At 45.9% G+C, this 22,071-nt stretch overlaps 2 protein-coding genes and 1 pseudogene across 2 annotated transcripts; 2 read left to right on the forward strand and 1 right to left on the reverse strand.

The window, feature by feature from the left end:
- Nucleotides 1-2,784: 2,784 nt before the first annotated feature.
- Nucleotides 2,785-3,272, forward strand: LOC120695595 (annotated as a pseudogene).
- Nucleotides 3,273-14,356: 11,084 nt separating this feature from the next.
- On the reverse strand, nt 14,357-16,290 carry LOC120694643 (peroxidase 2-like). The gene is made up of 2 exons (XM_039977826.1): nt 15,447-16,290; nt 14,357-15,302 (listed from the first exon to the last, which is right to left on the reverse strand). The coding sequence occupies exons 1-2, from the start codon at nt 16,224-16,226 to the stop codon at nt 14,553-14,555; spliced, it is 1,530 nt and encodes a 509-aa protein (XP_039833760.1). The 5' UTR covers nt 16,227-16,290; the 3' UTR covers nt 14,357-14,552.
- A 4,013-nt stretch (nt 16,291-20,303) lies between these two features.
- Nucleotides 20,304-21,677, forward strand: LOC120694645 (peroxidase 2-like). The gene has a single exon (XM_039977827.1). The coding sequence runs from the start codon at nt 20,366-20,368 to the stop codon at nt 21,446-21,448; it is 1,083 nt and encodes a 360-aa protein (XP_039833761.1). The 5' UTR covers nt 20,304-20,365; the 3' UTR covers nt 21,449-21,677.
- The last annotated feature ends 394 nt before the right edge of the window (nt 21,678-22,071 follow it).

Genomic DNA, 22,071 nt, shown 5'->3' on the forward strand with positions numbered 1-22,071 from the left:
AGTTGACCATCCAGCATTTCTTTCTGATCTTGCCGCCGTTGGTGCTGGTCTTGATCCCGGCGCGGCCATCGTATAGCTGAATTATGTGATAAAACGATGTTCACGATGCTAAGCATGGAAACCAACCGGTAAACTTGAGTGCAGGGAGACCAAACTCTATATAGACAAGCTAATCATGATGGTAACGTGTTGACACATTTCTCTTGTGCAGTTCTTCCCTGTAGTCAATTTTCACCTAGAAAAATCTTCCAATATTGATTTCTCTTTAGCAGCTTTTGTTAGGGTTTTACGTTCATAATAGGGTAATGCCCTTATTAAGAAACCTCGATAAAATATTATGATACACTCATAGTTCTTAGAAATTCGTATAGTGAGTAGAATAGGAGAATAATTGATTTACATGGTAGTTAAAGTAAAAAATATTCTAGATTTTAATTGCTATGAATTTTCCATGAACAAAAAGATTTGAAAGGGCGTAGATAAACCACAATTATATCATCTTTACTGTATAACGCTGAGCTAGAGTTTCTTTTTTTTTTTGAAAGATGCCAGGAGCACCAGCCCAATTGGACATCTGCGCCGAGAGCGCGCTCGAATGCAGGTGGGCAGCCGACAAGTCTAGGACACGCCTACCGGGCTCACACAACCACACCCACACACTCCTCTGGGGAATAATCCCCGGTGCAACACCCCGCGTTCGTTACGGACGGGAATCGAACACGAGCGGGCAGCGCTGTGGGCTCACGCACGCACACGCACGCCCACGCGTTTGTTCCCGACGGGCCGCCCAGGAAGACGACACGGGGGCATTGCGTCGAGCAGCCAATGTTGGTGGCTGCAGTAGAAAGTTGTCTCTTTCTCGATAGTGGAAGCAGTATACGGTACCACCCATACATAACAGGAGACAAGTACTGCACCCAAGCAAATCATGCAGTGGAAGACGACTCCTGGTCTCATTCAATTACGTCTCGTTTTGCTTCCTGTTTTGGTGGTGGCATTGGCATAGCATGCGATGCATTCGCATGAAAAGCATTTTGTTTTTCGATCATAAAAACACACGCACGCAAGTGGGTTGGCAATACTTCAATGAACGGATTGACTTGTTGACAATGCTCCAGACCCAGATGCTGTTTCAAAAGTAACCAGGGACCCGATTGACGCATGACTAGCTATCACTGCAGATGCTACTCTTCACAGGAAGCAATAATTCTAGTATAGTAGTACATCACTTTGAATGAAAAAAAAACACATAATCTGGCTGGCGTGTTGAGCCAGAGAAAATTCGATAGCATTTTTATATTACCAGCATTACCATGTCAGTAAAATAAAGGACATGATCCAGACTTACAGCATTACAAGCATTACCAAGACAACGCACACAAACAGATTGTTTGGCATAGCAGCTTAGGGATACTTACTGACAACACCTGGTCCATACTACACTACAACAGCAAAAGGCTATGGTCTTGATTTACAGTTCCATTAATTGTAGCAACTAATAAAGCCATATAATAACACAAAATTATTTGGCCGACAGAAACATTAACTGGTAACTGGTGGTACTCCACTCTCTTCCATAACTGCGCATCATAGGGGGATCCACCAACCTGCAAAGTGCAAACAAAAGAACAATCAAAATCCACTACGACGATTGCCACATACCAAGCAAATTAAAGCAGCAAACAATAGCAACTCAAGATCTATGTTGTACCAACCATAAGACTTCAGGTGAACATAGTCATGGTGCTTCGCTTTCTCAGTTGGGTCATAAAAAATGACAGGGCACTTGTCGTAATCACACACCTTGTTTTTGTTCTTAGGGTGGAAAAGCTTGGAGCGGGAGCGGAACTAAATGCAATAGAGATACAAACTTCAGTTCAATATCCATACATGAATCAAACAAAGTCACAATTTCAGTTCAAGCAAACAAGTAGATGAAGCATGAACTGCGGCAAACTACATGGTGGAACTTGATGTATACAGGTGAGGAGTTAGGCTGCTCTTTCATGCAGAGGTGGCAGGAAAAGAACTCTTCTGGGCGAAAAGCATAAGCAATTGAGTAGGTCCCGTAGAACAGCTTCTCCTGGTCCGGTTCGGGATGAAGGGCATTGACAAAATAGTCATTTCCGCTGGCCATTTGCTGTTGTCAAGCAAATATAGACGGTAGTGGCACTGGAGTCCAGAGAAAATTGGATTGATGGTTGAGGTCTTCCCAAAAAAAATTCAATAGTACCCGTCACATCGAATCTTTGGACACATGTATGGAGTATTAAATGTAGTTAAAAAATAACTAATTATATAGTATAACTATTCCACACGAGATGAATCTTTTAAGTCTAATTAGTTCATGATTGGACATTAATTGTGAAATAACAACAAAATGTGCTAAATCTAAACTTTTTCGCAAACTAAACATAGCTTGAGTAGGAATAACAACTTTTTCAATGATATATGAAGAATTGAGAATTTTTATAATTATTCGTAGGGACCAGGGAATTGCCTCTAATAAATGGGTGGGTTGGGTTGGGAGGATAAGCTGGCGGTGGGGTGATTAAGAAAAAAGAAAAGGCCACCATGACGGGCCATATGGATTATGGGCTAGGTATTGGAAGAGTCAAGAGTCAACGGCCTGCGCATCCAGAATCCTTTTCTATGTCAGACTCGCGGTCAGACTTACTCCGCCGATCCGCAAGTGAGGGACGCTAGAAACTCCGATAAATCCTCCACCCTGCGAGGCTCGATCCCCTGTTCCACAGGCTGCCGCCTCCAACCAGAGCCGCCCCCATGGAGCCGCCGCCGGCCTCCAACGCCGCCGACTGGTCCAAGCTGCCGGCCGATATCCTGGCCTCTGTCCTCTGCTATTTCGAGTTCCCTGACCTCTTCATCTCCGCCGCTGTCTGCACGTCGTGGCGCGCCAGCGCCCGCGACCTCTGCCACCGCAGTCGTATCTACACCTGTCCGCAAACCCCCTACCTCTTTTACATCTCCCCCGCCAGCGCTGAGCTCTACAGCCTCATCGCTGGCAGGTCGTACAGGCTGCCCGACCTGCTGGACCCCCTGTCGCGGACCGGTACATTTGGGGCTCCTCTAACGGCTGGCTTGTCACCGCAGACCTCTGCTCCGATCTCTACCTCCTCAATCCGGACACCGGCGAGCAGATTGGCCTCCCGCCCATCGCGACCATGGAGCATGTAACACCCGTGCTCGACGAGGCCGGCGAGCTCAGCAGGTACGACCTCTCTTTTTTACCAGTGTTTAAAATAGCGGGCTAAGACATTTAGTGGTTGGTGTTTGTAGAGGCTATGAAAGGCTATAGCGGGATATAACCTAGCTAACTCATTTAACGGTTCTGTAAATACTATGTGTGGAGAAATTGATGACTATAACCAACTCTATATGGGAATCTAACTCTTTATTCACCATAACTTAATACAACACAGAACTCTTGCATTTTTTATGTAGCTACCATAGCATGACACTATTACATTACATGGCAATCTTGCCATCTCCTGCTTGAGACCTCTTATACCATGGTATGGCAAGAGGGGAGGGAATCACCCCCTATTTATAGGACTCTATGGCTCATATGATTTTGCCATTTATTCATCTTCTACACACTTCTTTAACAAATATCTAACTCTAGATTTTTTTTCATACTTATCTAACCATACAAATATCTAATTTCTAGAGTATTTTATATTTCACAATGAAAGATGGTAACCATGGTTCATGTATACTCTCTAATGTTCTAGAAGCTTCTCACAAATATGCATTTCTACCCCACCATGTATTAATTTTGCATATAAATATGAAATCAAGAAAATTTCATATATGAAGTACGTTTTGGGCTTCATTCCCTTGTTACATCATTGACGAAATACTAAATTTTGTAAACGATGAAGTTCAATACTAAACTAAAAATAAATAGAGATTAATTATATGGTTTAGCTAGCTAAATAAACCTTAATTTAGCGGCTATAGCGAGATATAATTGTCTATTAGCGGATTTAGCCTTTTAGAGCCAAGAGGTGGATATTCTAGCTTTCTCCTCTTCCGAAGGCTGTAGCAGCCTATAGCGGTGGCTATAGCCGGCTATTTAGAACCTTGCTTTTTTCGATGCCACGCTCCCGAGGAAAGAAACCTGTCCGCCGCAGCGCTACGAGTTTGGCGAGCTCAAGGAAGTCCTCTGAAGGCGGTCTTGTCCTGTGACCTATCGCGAGGTGAATGCATCGCCATGCTCATCCTCCATCCCAAGAGGCAGCTCTCTTTCGCGAGGGTTGGGGGCCAGCAGTGGCATTGGATCACTACCTCACCCCTGTACTCACAGTACTCCGATTGCATATACCATAACAATGCTTTCTAAGCGATGACTCTCTAGGGTGGTATCCATTGTTATACAATTGAAGGTTCTTGTGCCTCGTGTGATGTAGTTTTCAAGGACACTTTGCCATACATTGCATATAACGTGTAAATTGCTCGGACATTGTTCGGCGATGTGTTACAAATCTGGAGATTCACGGACACCCCATGTGAAGGGAAGGAGGTGCACACGGATGGTATTGAAATCTATAAGCTAGACTTTGACAATCAAAGCATCATCAGTTTAGATTCCCTTTGGGATGATGCTCTGTTCATTGGACACAGCTACACATGTTGCCTTTCGACAAGAGATTACCCAAAGCTGCTCCCAGGGATCATGTTTATTTTACCGACGACGCTGAATACTGGCTAATCGAGTACAAAAACGTCCGTCGAGATGTTGGAATATATAATTTAGAGGACGACACTTCTCTTGATGTATCTATTCGCAACCATGGTTGAACTAGCCTAATCCCATATGGATTACACCAAGTTTTACAAAGATCAATCAATAGGTACGCAATTTTACAGTCACATTTTTTTCTTTTGCTTCACTATTTTTTCTCATTATATGTCTACTAGTGACCGAGGAAGCATTTTTTGTTTTGATGTGTCAAGCGCGTAGCATTATATTGAAATAAACATTTGCTAGTTGCTGATGAAACTTTTTGTCCTGAATTATAATTTGACCTGTTTACTTAAAATTGAAGAAGCATAATACAGAAAAACCGTTGCCTATGTTTCAAGCGCTGCTACATATACAAAGCACAACCATTAGTGTACAACTTAGGATCCAACAATTGAGATCACATGGTAGGGCCGATAGGATGGTCTAAATACTTGGAGTTATACCCGAATGGTTGTACACAAAGCATTTTCCCTTCTGAAATTAGCATATACATCTTTGAGGATTTTTTTTTTTGGTAGGAAGACCTATTTCTATTACATAATGATAACACATAGTGTTTTCTTGCAACAGTATTTACCACCATAAAGGGAAAAATAATTGCTGCAATCTACCTTTCTCATGAGGCTGAGCAATTTTAAAAATGCAACAACAAATCTTGAAATGCTCATAATTAGTAACCTCTTTACTAACCTTTTGCCCAAAATAACTTTTTAATCAAGAATTGTGCTATTTAGATTTTTTGCACACCTAACGTCCAAAGCATGGAACCTCATACAACTATTATAAGAAATGTTACCAGAAGACGATGCGAGTCAAAATAAAAAAATAAAATTGGTGTTAGGGAAATGAGTAGGATCAATTGTGGTTGTATCAATACTTTCCTCAATTTCGTAGGCTAATTAATAATAAGATATATGACAGTATATAAAGTACCATGCAGAGGTTTAAATTATAACTGGAATTTTGTCAATTGTATTAAGAGTTTTGTACAACTGTATTTCTTGTTAATCCCTTTTTTTAGCTGACCGAAGGTTATTTCAATCTTTAGCAGAATTATTATTGCTCCACAGGGGAAACCTTTTTTCTTTGGCCATTAGTCGCAGAGTGGACTATGAAGAAATAAAAAGGCAACTGTCTGATTGAGCTGCATTGTTCTGGCAGGCTAAACAAACTTGGGAGTTTACTGCTGCAGAAGACTATATAAGTATATCAGTGTATTGCATAATAAGTCATTTTGACTTAGATTTGTGTTATTAACTAGCCCACTAGTTGTGTCTGTATTACTTTCTAACCAATTGAGGGCACAGATAGTGTATAAGCTGTCCTTGAATGGATTGCAAAGAAGCCCATTCGGTCTATTTGCATAAATTTGGGAAGCACTATCTGTGTAATTGAATACATTATCATAACTGCGTAGAATCCAGATTGATATCAATAGCAATTAGTTTGTTGGTTTTATGTTGGAACTGGTAAATGAACGTTTTAGCCAGGATCTTCACTAAACAACTAGTAGGCGCGCGCACAACTTTTTACAATTCAGTTTGGCATTACCAATCAATTTGCATTGACATATTTGGGTTGAATAAAGCTTGCTTTGTTGAAATGTTTGCTCATGTCTGTTAGGAATGGAAAACAAATAAAAAGAAACATGTCTACATTGCTAGACCATCATATAGCTGAATTATGTGATAAAAGGATGTAGTCCACAATGCTAAGCATGGAAACCAACCGGTAACTTGAGTGCAGGGAGACCAGAATTATATATAGACATGTTAATCATGGTGGTAACGTGTTGACACATTTCTCTTGTGCAGTTCTTCCCTGTAGTCGATTTTCACCTAGAAAAATCTTCCAAGATTGATTTCTCTTTAGCAGCTTTTGTTAGAGTTCTACGTTCATAATAGGGTAATGCCCTTATTAAGAAACCTCGATAAAATATTATGATACCCTCATAGTTCTTAGAAACTCGTATAGTGAGTAGAATAGGAGAATAATTGATTTACATGGTAGTTAAAGTAAAAAATATTCTAGATTTTAATTGCTATGAATTTCCCATGAACAAAAAGATTTGAAAGGGCGTAGATAAACCACAATTATATCATCTTTACTGTATAACGCTGAGCTAGAGTTTCTTTTTTTTAAAGATGCCAGGAGCACCAGCCCAATTGGACATCTGCGCCGAGAGCGTGCTCGAATTTAGGTGGGCTGCCGACAAGTCTAGGACACGCCTACCGGGCTCACACAACCACACCCACATACTCCTCTGGGGAATAATCCCCGGTGCAACACCCCGCGTTCGTTATGGACGGGAATCGAACACGAGCGTTGAGCAGCCAATGTTGGTGGCTGCAGTAAAAAATTGTCTCTTTCTCGATAGTGGATGCAGTATACGGTACCACCCATACATAATAGGAGACAAGTACTGCACCCAAGCAAATCATGTAGTGGAAGACGACTCCTGGTCTCATTCAATTGCGTCTCGTTTTGCTTCCAGTTTTGGTGGTGGCATTGGCATAGCATGCAATGCATTCGCATGAAAAGCAGTTTGTTTTTCGATCACAAAAACACACGCTCGCAAGTGGGCTGGCAATACTTCAATGAACGGATCGACTTGTTGACAATGCTCCAGATCCAGATGCTGTTTCAAAAGTAACCAGGGGCCCGATTGACGCACGGCTAGCTATCACTGCAGATGCTACTCTTCACAGGAAGCAATAATTCTAGTATAGTTGCACATCACTTTGAATGAAAAAAAAAACACAAAATCTGGCTGGCATGTTGAGCTAGAGAAAAATCGATAGCATTTTGATATTACCAGCATTACCATGTCAGCAAAATAAAGGACATGATCCAGACTTACAGCATTACCAAGACAACACACACGAACAGATTGTTTGGCATAGCAGCTTAGGGATACTTACTGACAACACCTGGTCCATACCACACTACAACAGCGAAAGGACATGGTCTTGATTTACGGTTCCATTAATCGTAGCAACTAATAAAGCCATATAAAAACACAAAAGCCGACAGAAATATTAACTGGTAACTGGTGGTACTCCACTCTCTTCCATAACTGTGCATCACAGGGGGATCCACTAACCTGCAAAGTGCAAACAAAAGAACAATCAAAATCCAACGATTGCCACATACCAAGCGAATTAAAGCAGCAAACAACAGCAACTCAAGATCTATGTTGTACTAACCATAAGACTTCAGGTGAACATAGTCATGGTGCTTCGCCTTCTCAGCTGGGTCATAAAAAATGACAGGGCCAGGGGCGGGCCCAAGATTTGGGCTCTGGGTATTCAAAATTTTTAAAGGGCCAAATTTTTTTGGCACCCGGTATGCTGGTATGCCACTACGCAGATGTGTGCCGCCTACGCAGCTGCGCCGGGCCGCCCTACACCGCGCGCTAGGTTGCCGCCTCTACCCACTGGCCTCTGCCCGCCCACGAACACATTACTGAGGACAACGTGCATGCCCCGCGCTTCGTCACTGGCTAGGGAGGCCACTACCAACCCCTCACGGCGGCGGTGGCGCCGGAGGCAGAGGTGTCGAGGCCGCGTGGTTGGCTGTGGCGGGGGCGGAGATAGCGTCTGTGGCGGCGGCAGCGCTCCACTCGTGCTGTCGCGCGCGCAGCAGGCTGCGGCGCAGGTGGGTCGCGTACCAGGGTCTGTGCGCATGACGGCGGTTAGCAAGACCAAGCCGGTGCCCGTCATCCGCGGCGTCTACGACGCGAGCCACCACTGCTTGGGCGAAAGCTACTTCCAGGAGCTCATCGACAAGGCACCCAGGTTGGCTTGCATTGCTCACGACTCCAACAGCAAAATCTTGCCTTCGGTCTCCTCGCTATGGGAATTGCCGGTTAGAACATTGAATCGGAGTCAGCAGCTTGTTAATTATGTTTGGTGCTAAGACCTCGTAATTGTGTCTTTGGTACGGGGCCGGCGATCGAGCTCCGTCGTGAGACTGGAAGGGGATTGGCCCTTGGGGAAACCAGTGTGATAACTTATTTTTGGGCCTTCTGGGGGTATGTGGGCTGGTGGTGGAGGAGGGAAGTTGGGCTGCTGAAGGTTTTTGGGCCGAAAGAGAGATTGAGACTCTAGTAGTTTGGTTTGTTGGGTTATTTTTGCTTTTTTGAATCATATACATAGAGTATACTCTATATATACACCAAATTTTTGTCTAAAAATAATGGGTATTTAGTTGAATACCTTTGAATTCAATGGGCCCGCCCCTGGACAGGGCACTTGTCGTAATCACACACCTCATTGTTTTTTTCTTAGGGTGGAAAAGCTTAGAGTGGGAGCGGAACTAATGCAACAGAGATACAAACTTCAGTTCAGTATCCATACATGAATCAAACAAAGTCACAATTTCAGTTCAAGCAAAGAAGTAGATGAAGCATGAACTGCGGCAAACTACCTGGTGGAACTTGATGTATACAGGTGAGGAGTTAGGCTGTTCGTTCATGCAGAGGTGCCAGGGAAAGAACTCTTCTGGGCGAAAAGAATAAGCAATTGAGTAGGTCCTGTAGAACAACTTCTCCTGATCCGGTTCGGGATGAAGGGCATTGACAAACCCCACTGTCACACCCTGAAATTTTTGGATTTCAATATGTGATTAAAATTAAAAATAAATAAACAATTTTCTCATAGTTTTAAAATTTTGCAACATTTTCTTTTGTTCACAGGTAATTTAGTAAAAATAAATAAAGTTTGTTTGAATTTTTTTTAAAAATGAAGTTGGTTGTGTGTTGCACTCATGCTACCCTTGCATTGTTTTAATGTTGTGGTTCAATTTGAATTTGAATTCCTCAAATTTGAATTCAAATTGAATTTATTTGAATCTCTTGCAAAAGAAAGGAAAAAAAGCCTCTTTCGGCCCAAAACGCCTCAGCCGGCCCAGCCCTTCTCCTTTTTCGTTTCCTTTCCCCGCAGCCCAAACCGCAGCCCGTTTCCTGTCCCAAATCCCGGCCCAAACTCCCCTTCTCGCCGGCCCAGCTTCTCTTCTCCCGGCCCAGTCCGCCTCCTCCCTCTCTCACCTCCAGGTGGACCCCACCTGTCGGGACATCCTTCAACCTCCCGCGCATGCCTGCGCCGCTGCCCATGGCCCTGCGCCGAGTTCCGCCGCTGCCTGTGGACCCCATCCAAGCTAGGCCCGCACGCCGAGAACCTCCAGTGTCCGCGCCGCACCCGCACCAAACCGGTTTCGCCCCCTTCTCGCGCTCGAGCCGGACTCGGGTTGAAACCGAGTCCCGGCACTGCACGCCTCCCCGCGCCGTGCCTTGGCCCGCACGCCAAGGATCCCCGGCCTCGCCCTATAAATAGCGCCCCCCTCGCCCCTGTAACCCTACCGGGCCTCAGCCGCCTCCATCACCCTTGCTCGCAAACCCTAGCGCAAGCCGCTGCCATTGGGGCTCGTCGAGCTCGGCCCGACCGTGTTCCGCCGCACCGCCTCTCCAACCTCGCCAAGAGCCACCACCGGAGCTGCGCGTCGTGGTAAGGATCCGCCCCTTCTATATCTCTCTGCCTTCACGCGCATGGAATCGCTCGCCGGAGCGAGTTTCGGCGACCCGCTCCGCCCCTCGCCGTAGCACGCCCCTTTCCTGCCTCTGTCTCGTGCTCCCGAACCCATATAAGTGTTCGCCGTGATCCTCTCTCTCTCCCAGGCCAAACCGCGCTCGAATCCGTGTCCTGAGTGGCGATTTCGGCAACTCCGGCGATCCCCGCCGCCGTGCGCCACCATCGGCCGGCGTCAGCGCTACCGCCAGCCTCGCCCAACCAACCCTTGCCCTTGGATCGAGATCCAACAGTTTAGATCTGACCAGAGTCAACCCAACCTCATACCGGTCAACCCTTGTCCATTTTGCAAAAGAGCCCTTCCGTTCTGCTAAAATCAACCCACGATCCACACATATTCAAAAGTATTTACAAGGTAGCCCTTTATTTTATGATTTAGCCCCTGCCTTTTCCTCAAATCGAACCCGCAGTCCGAGACCCCTAGTTTTGCATTTTGACCCCTGAAGATTAGGTATAAATATGTTTTAGTCCCCTAGTTTCTTTGATGCTAGCCCCTGGAAGTTCAAAACTCTCACAAACAAGTCCCTGTTGCACTGTTTTAGCCTTATCTTTCACGTTTCAACTCCGTTTTCAGCGATTCTTGCGCTCACGTGATCCTTGTGACGTGTGCGATAGCTTTATGACTTTGTTATCCTTTGTGAGCACACTTTATTGTGCCTCACAAATCCTTTTCACTAGCCTTTCACGTTTATAGTTAATCGCGACTAGATCCCTGAAGCACCGTTTAGTCCATAGATTTGCCGTTTTAGTTCCGTTTTCCGTGTTTCTTGCGTCTCCGTAACCATAGCAACGAGCTCTATCCTTTAGTGTGTTCTTTTAAAGCTTTTATCTTGTTTGGTGTATTGTTCTTAGATGTATCTTCTTGTTTGCTTTGTATGTTTGCCCGATGATTGTTCCGAGTAGAAGGATCATTGTTCGAAGATCGAAGATCAAGAGTTGCAAGCGAGTAAAAGCTGAAGATTAGTAAGAGTAGTTTTTCGTTGGAGAAAGGCAAGTGACCCTAAGCATACTTCTATCTATGCTTTATTTACAAGAGTACTATGATTTAATTGGAACATGGAGAACCACCCAAGAAAATCGTACAACCACAATACTATATGGCTCTGGTCTTGGCTAAGTAACTAGATGATCTATATGTCGTGCTGGGGCGGTGATTGGTGGATTTTTCGGGTTATCGTGCTTTGAGGAGCGAGTGAAGGAAGCTTCGTCTTCGGAGGCACCGCAGAAAAAGGGACCAGTGCGTACATATAGTGATTCTTTGGAAAGGTCTCGTAGCGTCCCTATGCAATCACACCTCGGAAGTGTGGTATTGTGCCTAGCTAGCACATTGCGTGGTTGGGTTCAAAGTTCTTCGGAACTTTTACGCGAATTGTGGTGAAAGTGTACAACATCTGCAGAGTTAAAACTAACCGGTTAGCCGTGCTCACGGTCAAGAGCGGCTTGGACCCTCACATGATTAATAAACTTAAAGATGGATATAAATCACATTCTGGTTATTTCTTGTGGCCTTGCTGAGTACCAACCATAAATGTATTCACCCTTGCTTACTGTTGCTCAGAAGAGAAAGTTGCTGTGAAGTCTTTTGAAGATGTTGCTGAGTTTTAGGCGTACGCAACCCCCAGTCGATTGCCTGTGAAGTTTGGAGCCTTCGTTTCCAGGATAAGCTGTATAACTCTGATAATCTTCTATTTGTTGTAATTCTCTTTTACGAGATACCGTTATTGATTATTCACTTATGATGTCTCTATATGTATGAAACTTGATCCTGGCATACATATAGTTATGCATTCGGTTTTCTTCTTAAAACCGGGTGTGACACCCACCCTCTCCACCATCTGGCGAATTTCCACTTTGAGGGCTTTGCGCTCTTTACGAGGCATCTAGGTAAATGATTATACAAAATATACATGGTTAGAGCATCTCCAATAGTATAATAAGACAGTTTATAGCCTAAAGACGCCCACTTCATAAAAACTTGCACATAGAAAGCCTGGTTCTGTGTAGACCACATATTTGGTTGTCTTCTTGTGTTTTTAGTGCTTGCATGTGTATACGGACAGTATTTCCAAAAAAGAAACTGTAAACTTGCTTACACATCATCTCAGGACAACGCAAAGACTAGCTACTAACTGAACACTAGCTACTCACTAACTGAACAACACGGTGTTGACAAAGTCAATGTAACTATATGAACCACTACCAAACATGGTAGGCAAACTGCCAGCCTAAGGCAACAGGGGCATTACAGAACATGGAACTACGAGTCTACGACAGCCTATTGAATCAATGAATTTAAACAATCAGCCATGTGTAGAGAACAGGAGTAGTAACATAGCAGTCTTTTTTTATGGACATGAGACATTACAAAAGAAAAGGAAACGATAAAATAATAAGAGCTGTACATACATCATAGTCTAGCCAATTTAAAATATTTATAAAGTACCTCTTTTTTTTTCTAATATAGATAACTACGCCAAACTAGTGCTTGGAGGCCATTTATAGACGCCACGTATACTAGGTGCTGCTTAATGATAGTAGTAGGGTGCCAAAGTTTTTTTTCTAAGATACAAGGGAGGTTTATTTATTCTCAAAAAACAAATTACAACAATTGTTACGAGTACGATGGACCCATATTAGAGTCCGTTTCGCTAGCAGTGCGTGTGGTATCTCTAGAGATGGCATCGGGTGCCTCGAGATTTTCCTCAGAAACAGTGATGAGATCTTCATGTATATACCACCTAGCTTCGCAAAATCGTTGTAACGCTTTGCCAAGAACAATGTAACATTTAAGATTAAGGTTGAAACATAGAAATTGGTTTAGCATGGAGAACTAGCGATGTCGTGCAGAAATGCAGGACATGTGTCAAGGTTCTGGCATCCGGGACCGGGACCAGGAGAGCCAATCAGCATCAGCACATTGCATGCCGGAAGAGTTACACTTTCAGAAGGCGGAGCCCTGCAGGGCTGCAAGGTGCAAGCCTCCAAGTCAGGTAATGGAAGGAAACTTGGCCGATTATTGTAACGGAAGTGATATCCCTGGAAGCTCGTTGTTTAGAAAATTACAAGCATTGATGACAAGATCCACAAAAAGTTGTGTGCTCATGTTTTTTTCATACAGTTTAACCTTGTAGCAATTTTTACAATTTTAGATGTTTACTAGTTCGTGTCCGCTATGGGCATGTAAACTTAGAATGAGATAACAATCATTTTATAAAACATGCAAAAAACAGATCACGAAGGCAAGATGCTGGCCAATAAACCAAAACTGCAATATGAAAAAATATAGTCCAACTCGCAATGTGTACTTACTAAGGCAAAATATCAGGAAAGTAACATACATCTCCTGATTTTCCTGAGGGGGTTTTCAAGGAGTTTTTCGATTGATTACAAGACCACAAGAAGAATAAATTAATTACAGCATCACAAGAACAACAAATTGATCAAGGGGGAATGTTAAGAAGAAATTAGGATTAGCGATATATTTATGCAATTAATTAATTAGATTAATGACATCACTAGGATGTCATTAGGCAGTTACTGATTACATGAAAGGGTCAATCTCGAAGGGGCATGTCCCTTCGAGTCCAGACATCCTTACAGACATCCTTTGACTCCTTGGGTATATAAGTTGTAATCTCAATCAATAGAAACAATCTCTCTTTCACTTTTCACTCACAACAAAAACGAGGTACTAGATCACGGCGATCCCCGCTCACTTATTTATTTATATTCATTGAATATGGCAATCCCACCATCATCCAATGAAATCTCAAAATATTATGAATACAAGTTTTGAGATAGCTCGCAACATACTTCCTCCCCTTGTTTAAAAAATATATGATGTCTCGGATTTAAAAAAAGGGTGAGCATCTCGACGAAAATTGAAAATCTAAGTTCTTTTTTTTTTAAAAAAAACAGAGAGTTCAGGTTCCAAACCATCAAACGGTGAAATCGTGAAAGAGTGACAACAAACGAAATACACCAAAATCCCAAGCATTCAATAAAAAATAATTAAAATTCATTATAATTTGTATATGTGTGTTCTATGACATGTACATGTACAGTTGGTGGTTGAAAAAAAATTGTATAAACGGTGTTCTATAATCCTCAATCACATGCAGGCACCATAATTTAATGTGGCGTGCATGATGAAGCAGTAGTACGTGATCACAGCAAACCTTCCGATTAGTAGCGGGTACTTAGTTGACCATCCAGCACTTCTTTCTGATCTCGCCGCCGTTGGTGCTGGTCTTGATTCCGGCGCGGCCCATCTTCACCATCGCCGCCTTGAACTTGGCCTCCCACAGCCCCAGCGTGAACGCGTTGTCTCTCACCATGCCAGCCGTCTGGTTCGACGCCAGCAGCGCGGCGTCCGACCCGAACAGCACCTCGTGGTTGAGCACGTTCCTGTAGTACTGGCTGTCCAGGCCGTTGGGGGTCACGAAGTCCTGCGGCACCGTCTGGTCGCCGCCGCCGCCGCACTGATCGGTCAGCGAGGCGACGAGCGTGGCGTTCATGTCCGAGGCGTTGGGCGGGAGGCGGTCGGAGAAGGACGAGCAGCGGGAGCGGCCGACGGTGTGCGCGCCGGAGAGCGTGACCATGTCCTCGGTGTCGAGCCCCTTGGCGGCGAACATGTCCTTGAGCTGCTGCAGGCTGGCGAACGGCGGCGGCAGGTTGGCGAGGGCCTCGCTGTCGAGCGACACTCGGCCGTCGTAGCGCCCCGCCGGCATGTCGAAGTCGACCGCGTTGCCGCTGAGGAAGTAGGTGGCGTCGCGGCCGGCGAAGGCGACGATGTCCGCGCACGAGACGACGCCGGGGCAGGCGTCCTCGAGCGCCACCTTGGCCGCGTCGATCACCTCGAAGCCGCGCAGGCTCAGGTTGGGCGCGCTGGCCCTCTCCGTGGGTTGGGCGGAGCCGGTTGTGTTGAGGAGAACAGAAGCATCGCACCCCTGAAATCACATCATACATCAATGCAGGTCGTAGTAATTAAGAACAGAGAAATTCAGAACTGCTACATAATTAAGCAAATGGATTGATAGCCATCGATGAATGGGCTTTGGCTGAATGGAATGAAGGAGATGATCGAGGAATACCTCAACGAAGCAGTCGTGGAAGAACAAACGGATGAGGCCGGCGCCCGTGCCAGGGTTACTGGCTGTGGCGTTCTTCACGGCCTCCCTGACGATGCCTTCCGCATTGGGGCACGAGTACCTGTAGTAACCGACACTAAGCCCTGATGGAGCCGGGCTTGGGCCAGGGCTTAGACTAGTACTACTAGGAGGGTAATTGGGTGGACTTGATATTGAGCTAGACGAGATTGGGCTAGGGCTTGGAGCCGGATAGGTGGATGGAATTGGGGTTGATGGGCTTGGGCTTGGGCTTGGGCTTGGGCTTGGGCTTGGGCTTGGGCTTGGTGAAGGATACATTGTTGGTGGGTTTGCCCTCGGAGGATAAGCCATTGGACCCGGACTAGTGCTCGGAGGGTAGGTGGTTGGACTTGGACTCGTGTTGGGGGGGTAAGTAGGCGGGATTGATGGGTTAAAAGGACTTGCACTGGGAGGATTTGCAGGTGGAGTCGAGGTCACTAGGCTCGGGCTAGGTGGATAATAAATGGGAGGGCTTGGGTTGGGAGGATAAGCTAGTGGTGGTGCTGGAGTTGAGCTCAATGGACTTGGACTTGGTGGATAAGCCGTCACTCCCACTGGACCGGGGCTAGGCTGAGGAATAGCGGGCCGGCTTGGGCTCGGAGGATTATTGGTAGGTTGGTTAAAACCCAGTGGGCTCTGGCTTGGAGGATAAGAGATCATGTTTTGGCACGCCGCGGACCCCAGGAGCGCAAGCAAGGTTATTAGTGGGAGCGCAAGGTTAGCCATGGTTGCTTGCTCGCTTAGCTGATGATGATGGTCGCGTCTCTGTCTGTCTCGATCTCACACCAGATCGATCCTGTGTGTTTGTGGCTTTGAGATTACGCGCGCCCACCGGATTTATAGCCCAGAGGCGAGGAGAGAACGCGCAGGAAATTAATCGAATGTTCCCGCGCGTCGCGGGGCCTGATGGGCGCGTCTGCGGCGGTGGACTCGAGATCGAGGAAGTTGAGACAGGACAAATACACAAGTGCAAGCAATGAGGCAGGGTAGTAACATGGAGGACAGGGACACAGGTGCACAGGCACAGCTCAGGCAGTTGACCCGCTGCACGGCGTGTTCAACTAACTGTTACGCAAGCAGCTGGGCGGCACACGCACTGCACTGGGATCCGATCATGCATCGATGGAATTGCGCGTACGACCATGGATGCATGATTGGCCTTGCCTAGTCTAGTCTAGCTAGCCCAGAGCGAGGCTGTTCTGAAATCGCGGCACGTTGTGGGGACTTGGTTTATTTAATTTCTAAAAAAAATTGGAGAACAGGCCGGCCGTATGATAAGATAGATGATGCATGTAGCTAGGCGACCGCAGCAGCTGATTGATGGCCGTTCCGTCTCACATTTCTCGTTTGCGTAATTGATGAACGATCGAAATGATGCTGGTGCCAACGGCGGCGCATTGTTTTATGCGCAAGCACCGTACCATTGCATGTGATGTCGTCGGTGCAATTAGCAATGTAAGCACGTACTAAATTACGCGAGGTGATGCGGAGTACGTGGAGTACGTAGCTTGTTTCCGTCAATAAACTAATAATTAAACTGGCCACATCATGGATGGACCAGCTGGCAACACGCAAATAGCGCACCGGCCGGTCGGCTGGCTTCAGATTAGTTACTTCTTGGAACGATCGCGACAACACACGGCGCGAATGTTTGGGGCCATGCATGTAACTTAGTTACATACTGCTATACTCTCTCTTTAGCCCCTTTCTCAAATGATTGCACACGCAAAATCTGGCATCAATAAAATTGTTCAGTCTGGCTCCAGACGACCCGCCGTAGTTTTACTAGTTTTCTCTTATAAAAAAAAACAACAAACGGTGCTTTGACGCTTGCTTGCACAAATCAGCAAGAAGCGCCAAGCTTTAATTAGCCGCCGCCCCGCCGCATGTGACTTCTTCCCCACTTTTTTTTTTCCTGAGACGGGCGCCGCATCCGACTCGTGCGCACAGTAGCAAAATTGTTTTAGACAAGGATAGGAACAGAACACTGCCGTGCCGGCCTAATCGAACCACCGGCCGGTTGGTGCATGCAAATCTCCATACCTACACTACACACGCAAGCAAGCCGGCGGCATCTCCAAGCCGAGCCAGTCGTCTTCTTCTACCACTACTACTTTACTCCACTGACTGAATATTCATAATTCTAGTATGAATGAAGCAACAAAAAGAAAAAAAACAGGTAAAGAAAGAGGCCCAAAATGGTAAAAGGAGGCCAGCGAAGTGATGCGGCCCAAAGCAAAGCTCGAATTCGGGGGCCAGACACATAACACACAAAAGCGGCCCAAAGTTCCACCGCGTGATCACGAAAGAAAGAAAGAGGCCCGGCCCTCTTGTCCATTATTATGGCGGGCTGCTTCTTCTCCCCGCCTGTGTGCCTTTATTTCGGCCCACGTCTGTGTTCCATTTTCTTTTCACCTTTTGGTCTCTTCAGCTGTGCTTCCTGAATCTAAAGCGATTTGCTACGGTACACCAAAGTGACTGTGGACCGTTGATCTAATGTCATATTTCCTCTTAGGAGGTAATAGTTCTAATATTTAGTTTATATATTTTAAATTAGAAAATAGAGAATTAGAACTAACTTGCATGCTTATTAGTTGAGATCTTATATTTCTGTTTTTTCCATGTGATGTGCGGTCATAAGCATTAGTTGATGAGATCTCAGATTTGTTTTAACGTGAACAAAAGCAAACGTGAGGTGTGTGGTCACTTTGAAAAAAATACATGTTAGTGACAATAACATGTATACGTGACAAACCTGATCAGAAAAAATATTTTTACAACCATGTAGCATGACAGCTGCACATATGTATTCTGACATAATAATCTAGTGGTAGGACTTGGTCTAACGTGACATGATTGTAACGAATGACTTGAAAAAAAGAGAGAGAGATGTATGTAGCTTAGAGGTTGGCGTTTATTTTCTATAGTGTGACATAAATACATGTGCGCATGTTATTTTTAACTATTAGAAAATTTTTCTACACTCCAACGAGACTAATATTGCTTTTTCCATACACGTATGTGCATGCATGATTTAGGTGAAACAACCTGCACGCATGATTAGAAAACAAGATTTGCAGTTCCATGATTTTCGGATCTGCAATTCTGCATGCATGCAAGATAATTAAGCACGGATATTTTTTATGTTTAAGATGAATTTAATCCTTGAAAATTTAACGGCTCAGATTTATTTGACCTCTTACCTCCTAAGAGGTAAATGGAGTACCGTAGCAATGCCCGAATCTAAAACCATTCTACCCTCACAAATTGGTCCATCCACCTCCTCCATTTTTAAGTCACTAACCGACAGTTAGCACTATGCACCGACAGTTATTACAACCAAGTACTACAATCAAACAGAATAAGCCTATGCATGGTAAGCTCCAGCTGGGGCGACATTCATGTACTTATTTTTACTCACGACAATCATGCACTTGTAGCAGTACATTAACACACGAGATGCCTCTGTTTGCGTGCAAAACAGAAGCTTCCGCTTGCTCCATAAAAAAAAAAAGAAGAAGAGAAGCTTCCCAGGTTCCCAGCTGCATCCTGCGCTTGTATGCCCATGTATCGTGTATCGATCGAGCCTAGCTAACTACCGGTCGGTAAGCAACGGATGCGTGCATGCAATTTGCAGCGAGATGGCCGGTATGATTAATACCACTTCTGGGCCATCTCTGCAATCTTAGATCCAAATCGTTCCAATAATCCATTTTCTGGTTTAGACGCGATCCTGGCTAGCTGTACAATGTTAAGCGTTTGTCGATTTCTTCTTCCGTGTTTCAATTTTCAAGGTAGAAGAAGGCCTTTCGTTCGGGCAGATCCCAGCAGTGTCTGTTCCCTTACAAATTCGTGCAAATTTTCTCTGAACTTCTTTTTGATGTCTGACAGCAACAGCTTAACGCTCGGATAGACATTTCTGAGCAGTGAGTCGTCCTTGCATTATGAGCACCTTCCAATCTTTCGAGGGCTCGCTAGCTGGCTGAAAGCCTGAAGCGCGAAACACCTCGCACCAGCAGGTTCGTGCGAAGAAGGATTGAAGGAAAGCGTCGTCTCTGCCTGCCACTCCGTTCCTCGACACACATGCCAAGCTGTCAGCAGATCGACACCCCGGCAGGAAGCTAGCGATCGAGAAGGCCAATTGACATCAGAATTATTGTTGGAAACAAATGTGCGCAGCAGCGACCTGTCAGCAGGAGACGTAGTTTATTAAGCACCCCGCGCGGCAGAAACAAAAACAATGAGCAAACTGAATGCAGGGCTTATCCATCCTACAGTGAGCGAGAAGGCTGCCGGTCAGATCACCACTGAACCTGCCACTACATACCCCCACATGCAATGGTTTGGTCGCCCCCCAAAGTCAGAGCTGAGTTGTGTTCTCTGTTTTCCAGAAACACCGAGGGCATGTTCCCGGCGCGTGCATCCCGGGAAGAACATGCACTAAAATCTTTTTATTTCCACCGTCTCCTGCTTCGTGTTGGCGACAGTTTGTTTGCGTTTGTTCAGCTCTTCGGGTGGCCTCTGTTTGGGTGGCTTGTATTTTTTCTATTGTCTGTTCATGGCTGTGGCCATCTGTGAGTTTGTCTGTATTTTTTCTTTAGTGTTTTTTTTATTAGTTCTTTGTGTTCTTGTGTGGATCAAATTCTATTTGGCCACAATAAAGTTGTGTCTGTAACTGCTTTTTTCTTAATGAAAAACGTGCTCAGACACGGTCGCGAAAAAAAACTCACCAACAGGTAGCTTTCCCGTGTATAAATAGCTGCCCTCCAACTCACAGCAGCAGCAGCAGCAGCAGCAGCTTGTTCTATCAGCACACACAGTGTGCCGAGCAAGTGAGCAGCAATAACAGCTAGCTGCCCAAGAAGATGGCCAGGCTTGGCCTTGTCATCCTGGTCGCGCTGCTTGGCGCCGCCGCCGTGGCTGCTCAAGCTCCAGGGTCCAGCAGCTACGGCTATGGCGGCGTTCCTCCGAGCCCGGCCCCGCAAAGCCCGCCAAGCGCAAGCCCACCCGCTCCAACTCCAAGCCCACCGGCCCAGGCTCCCCCGCCGCGCCTCAGGTTCGGCTTCTACAAGCGCTCGTGCCCCAACACGGAGTACATCGTCCGGGACGCCGTGAGGAACGCCACCAGCGTCGACCCCGGCCTCGGCGCAGGCCTGATCCGCATGGCCTTCCACGACTGCTTCGTCCAGGGCTGCGACGCCTCCGTCCTGCTCGACCCGACGCCCGCCAACCCGCGCCCGGAGAAGCTCGGCCCGCCCAACTTCCCCAGCCTCCGCGGCTTCGACGTCGTCGACGCCGCCAAGGCCGCGCTCGAGAAGGCCTGCCCCGGCGTCGTCTCCTGCGCCGACGTCGTCCAGTTCGCCGCCCGCGACGCCGCCTTCTTCCTCAGCGGCTCCAGGGTCAGCTACAATCTCCCCGCGGGGCGCCTCGACGGCCGCGTGTCCTTCGACAACGAGACGCTCGCCTTCCTGCCCCCGCCGTCCTTCAACCTCTCGCAGCTCGTCGGCAGCTTCAATGCCAAGGGCCTCGACGTCGACGACCTCGTCGTGCTCTCCGGCTCCCACACCATCGGCCGCTCCCACTGCTCCTCATTCACCACCATCTCCACGCCGCCCTCTGACCAGGACCCGGGCCTCGCCACCATCCTCAGGGGGCAGTGCCCGGCCAACCCCAACATCACCAACGATGCCACGGTGGTGCAGGACATCGTCACCCCCGACAAGCTCGACAACCAGTACTACAAGAACGTTCTCAACCACAAGGTGCTCTTCCAATCCGACGCGGCGCTGCTGACGTCGAGTGTGACGACGAGGAAGGTGCGAGAGAACGCGCTCATCCGCGGGAGCTGGGAGAGGAAGTTCGCCAGGGCCATGGTGAAGATGTCGCTCATCGAGATCAAGACCGCCGCCAACGGCGAGATCAGGAAGAACTGCCACGTCGTCAACTAGATGACACTTAAAAATTGACCATTCCTCTAATCCTCTTGCAGCTATAGCAGCATCTTAATTATTGGTATGTTACATCCGTTTCTTCAGAGGCACGTACGTTGTTCGATTCTTAATTTCGTTGCATCATCCAGATGATCATCAGGTTTTTTTATTTAACTCGCCAGAAGATAATGTACTTGACTAGAGATCAGATGATTCAATAAAAAGCTACTTGTCTTTTTTGTCTGAATCTGGAGGTTCCCTTTTGAGACTACAGTGAGTCTGTGAATTGTGATGAACTAGTCTATCAACCCGTGTTCCTGCACGTGCTAGTTAGGGATATCTAATAATTTTCTATCTCATACTCTCTTTAGCCAATTAAATATTCTAATTCAGTATTCTTATCTCTTCTCTTATACATGAATATATGGTGACACACACATTATGGTTAGTATTTTTATATAAATAATATACTAATAATGATAGAAATGGTAATTTAGAATTTATATTGATGTGCTTTAAGATTTTATTATAATAATATAATTTTGATTCAGATTTGGGGTTTATTTCAATTTTTATTATGATATCATTGGATAGTATATACAAAAATTTAGGAGGTTATTTGATATTATTTTATAATGGCA

This window comes from Panicum virgatum, chromosome 2K (genome assembly GCF_016808335.1).
Source record: "Panicum virgatum strain AP13 chromosome 2K, P.virgatum_v5, whole genome shotgun sequence".
NCBI classification, from domain to species: domain Eukaryota; kingdom Viridiplantae; phylum Streptophyta; class Magnoliopsida; order Poales; family Poaceae; genus Panicum; species Panicum virgatum.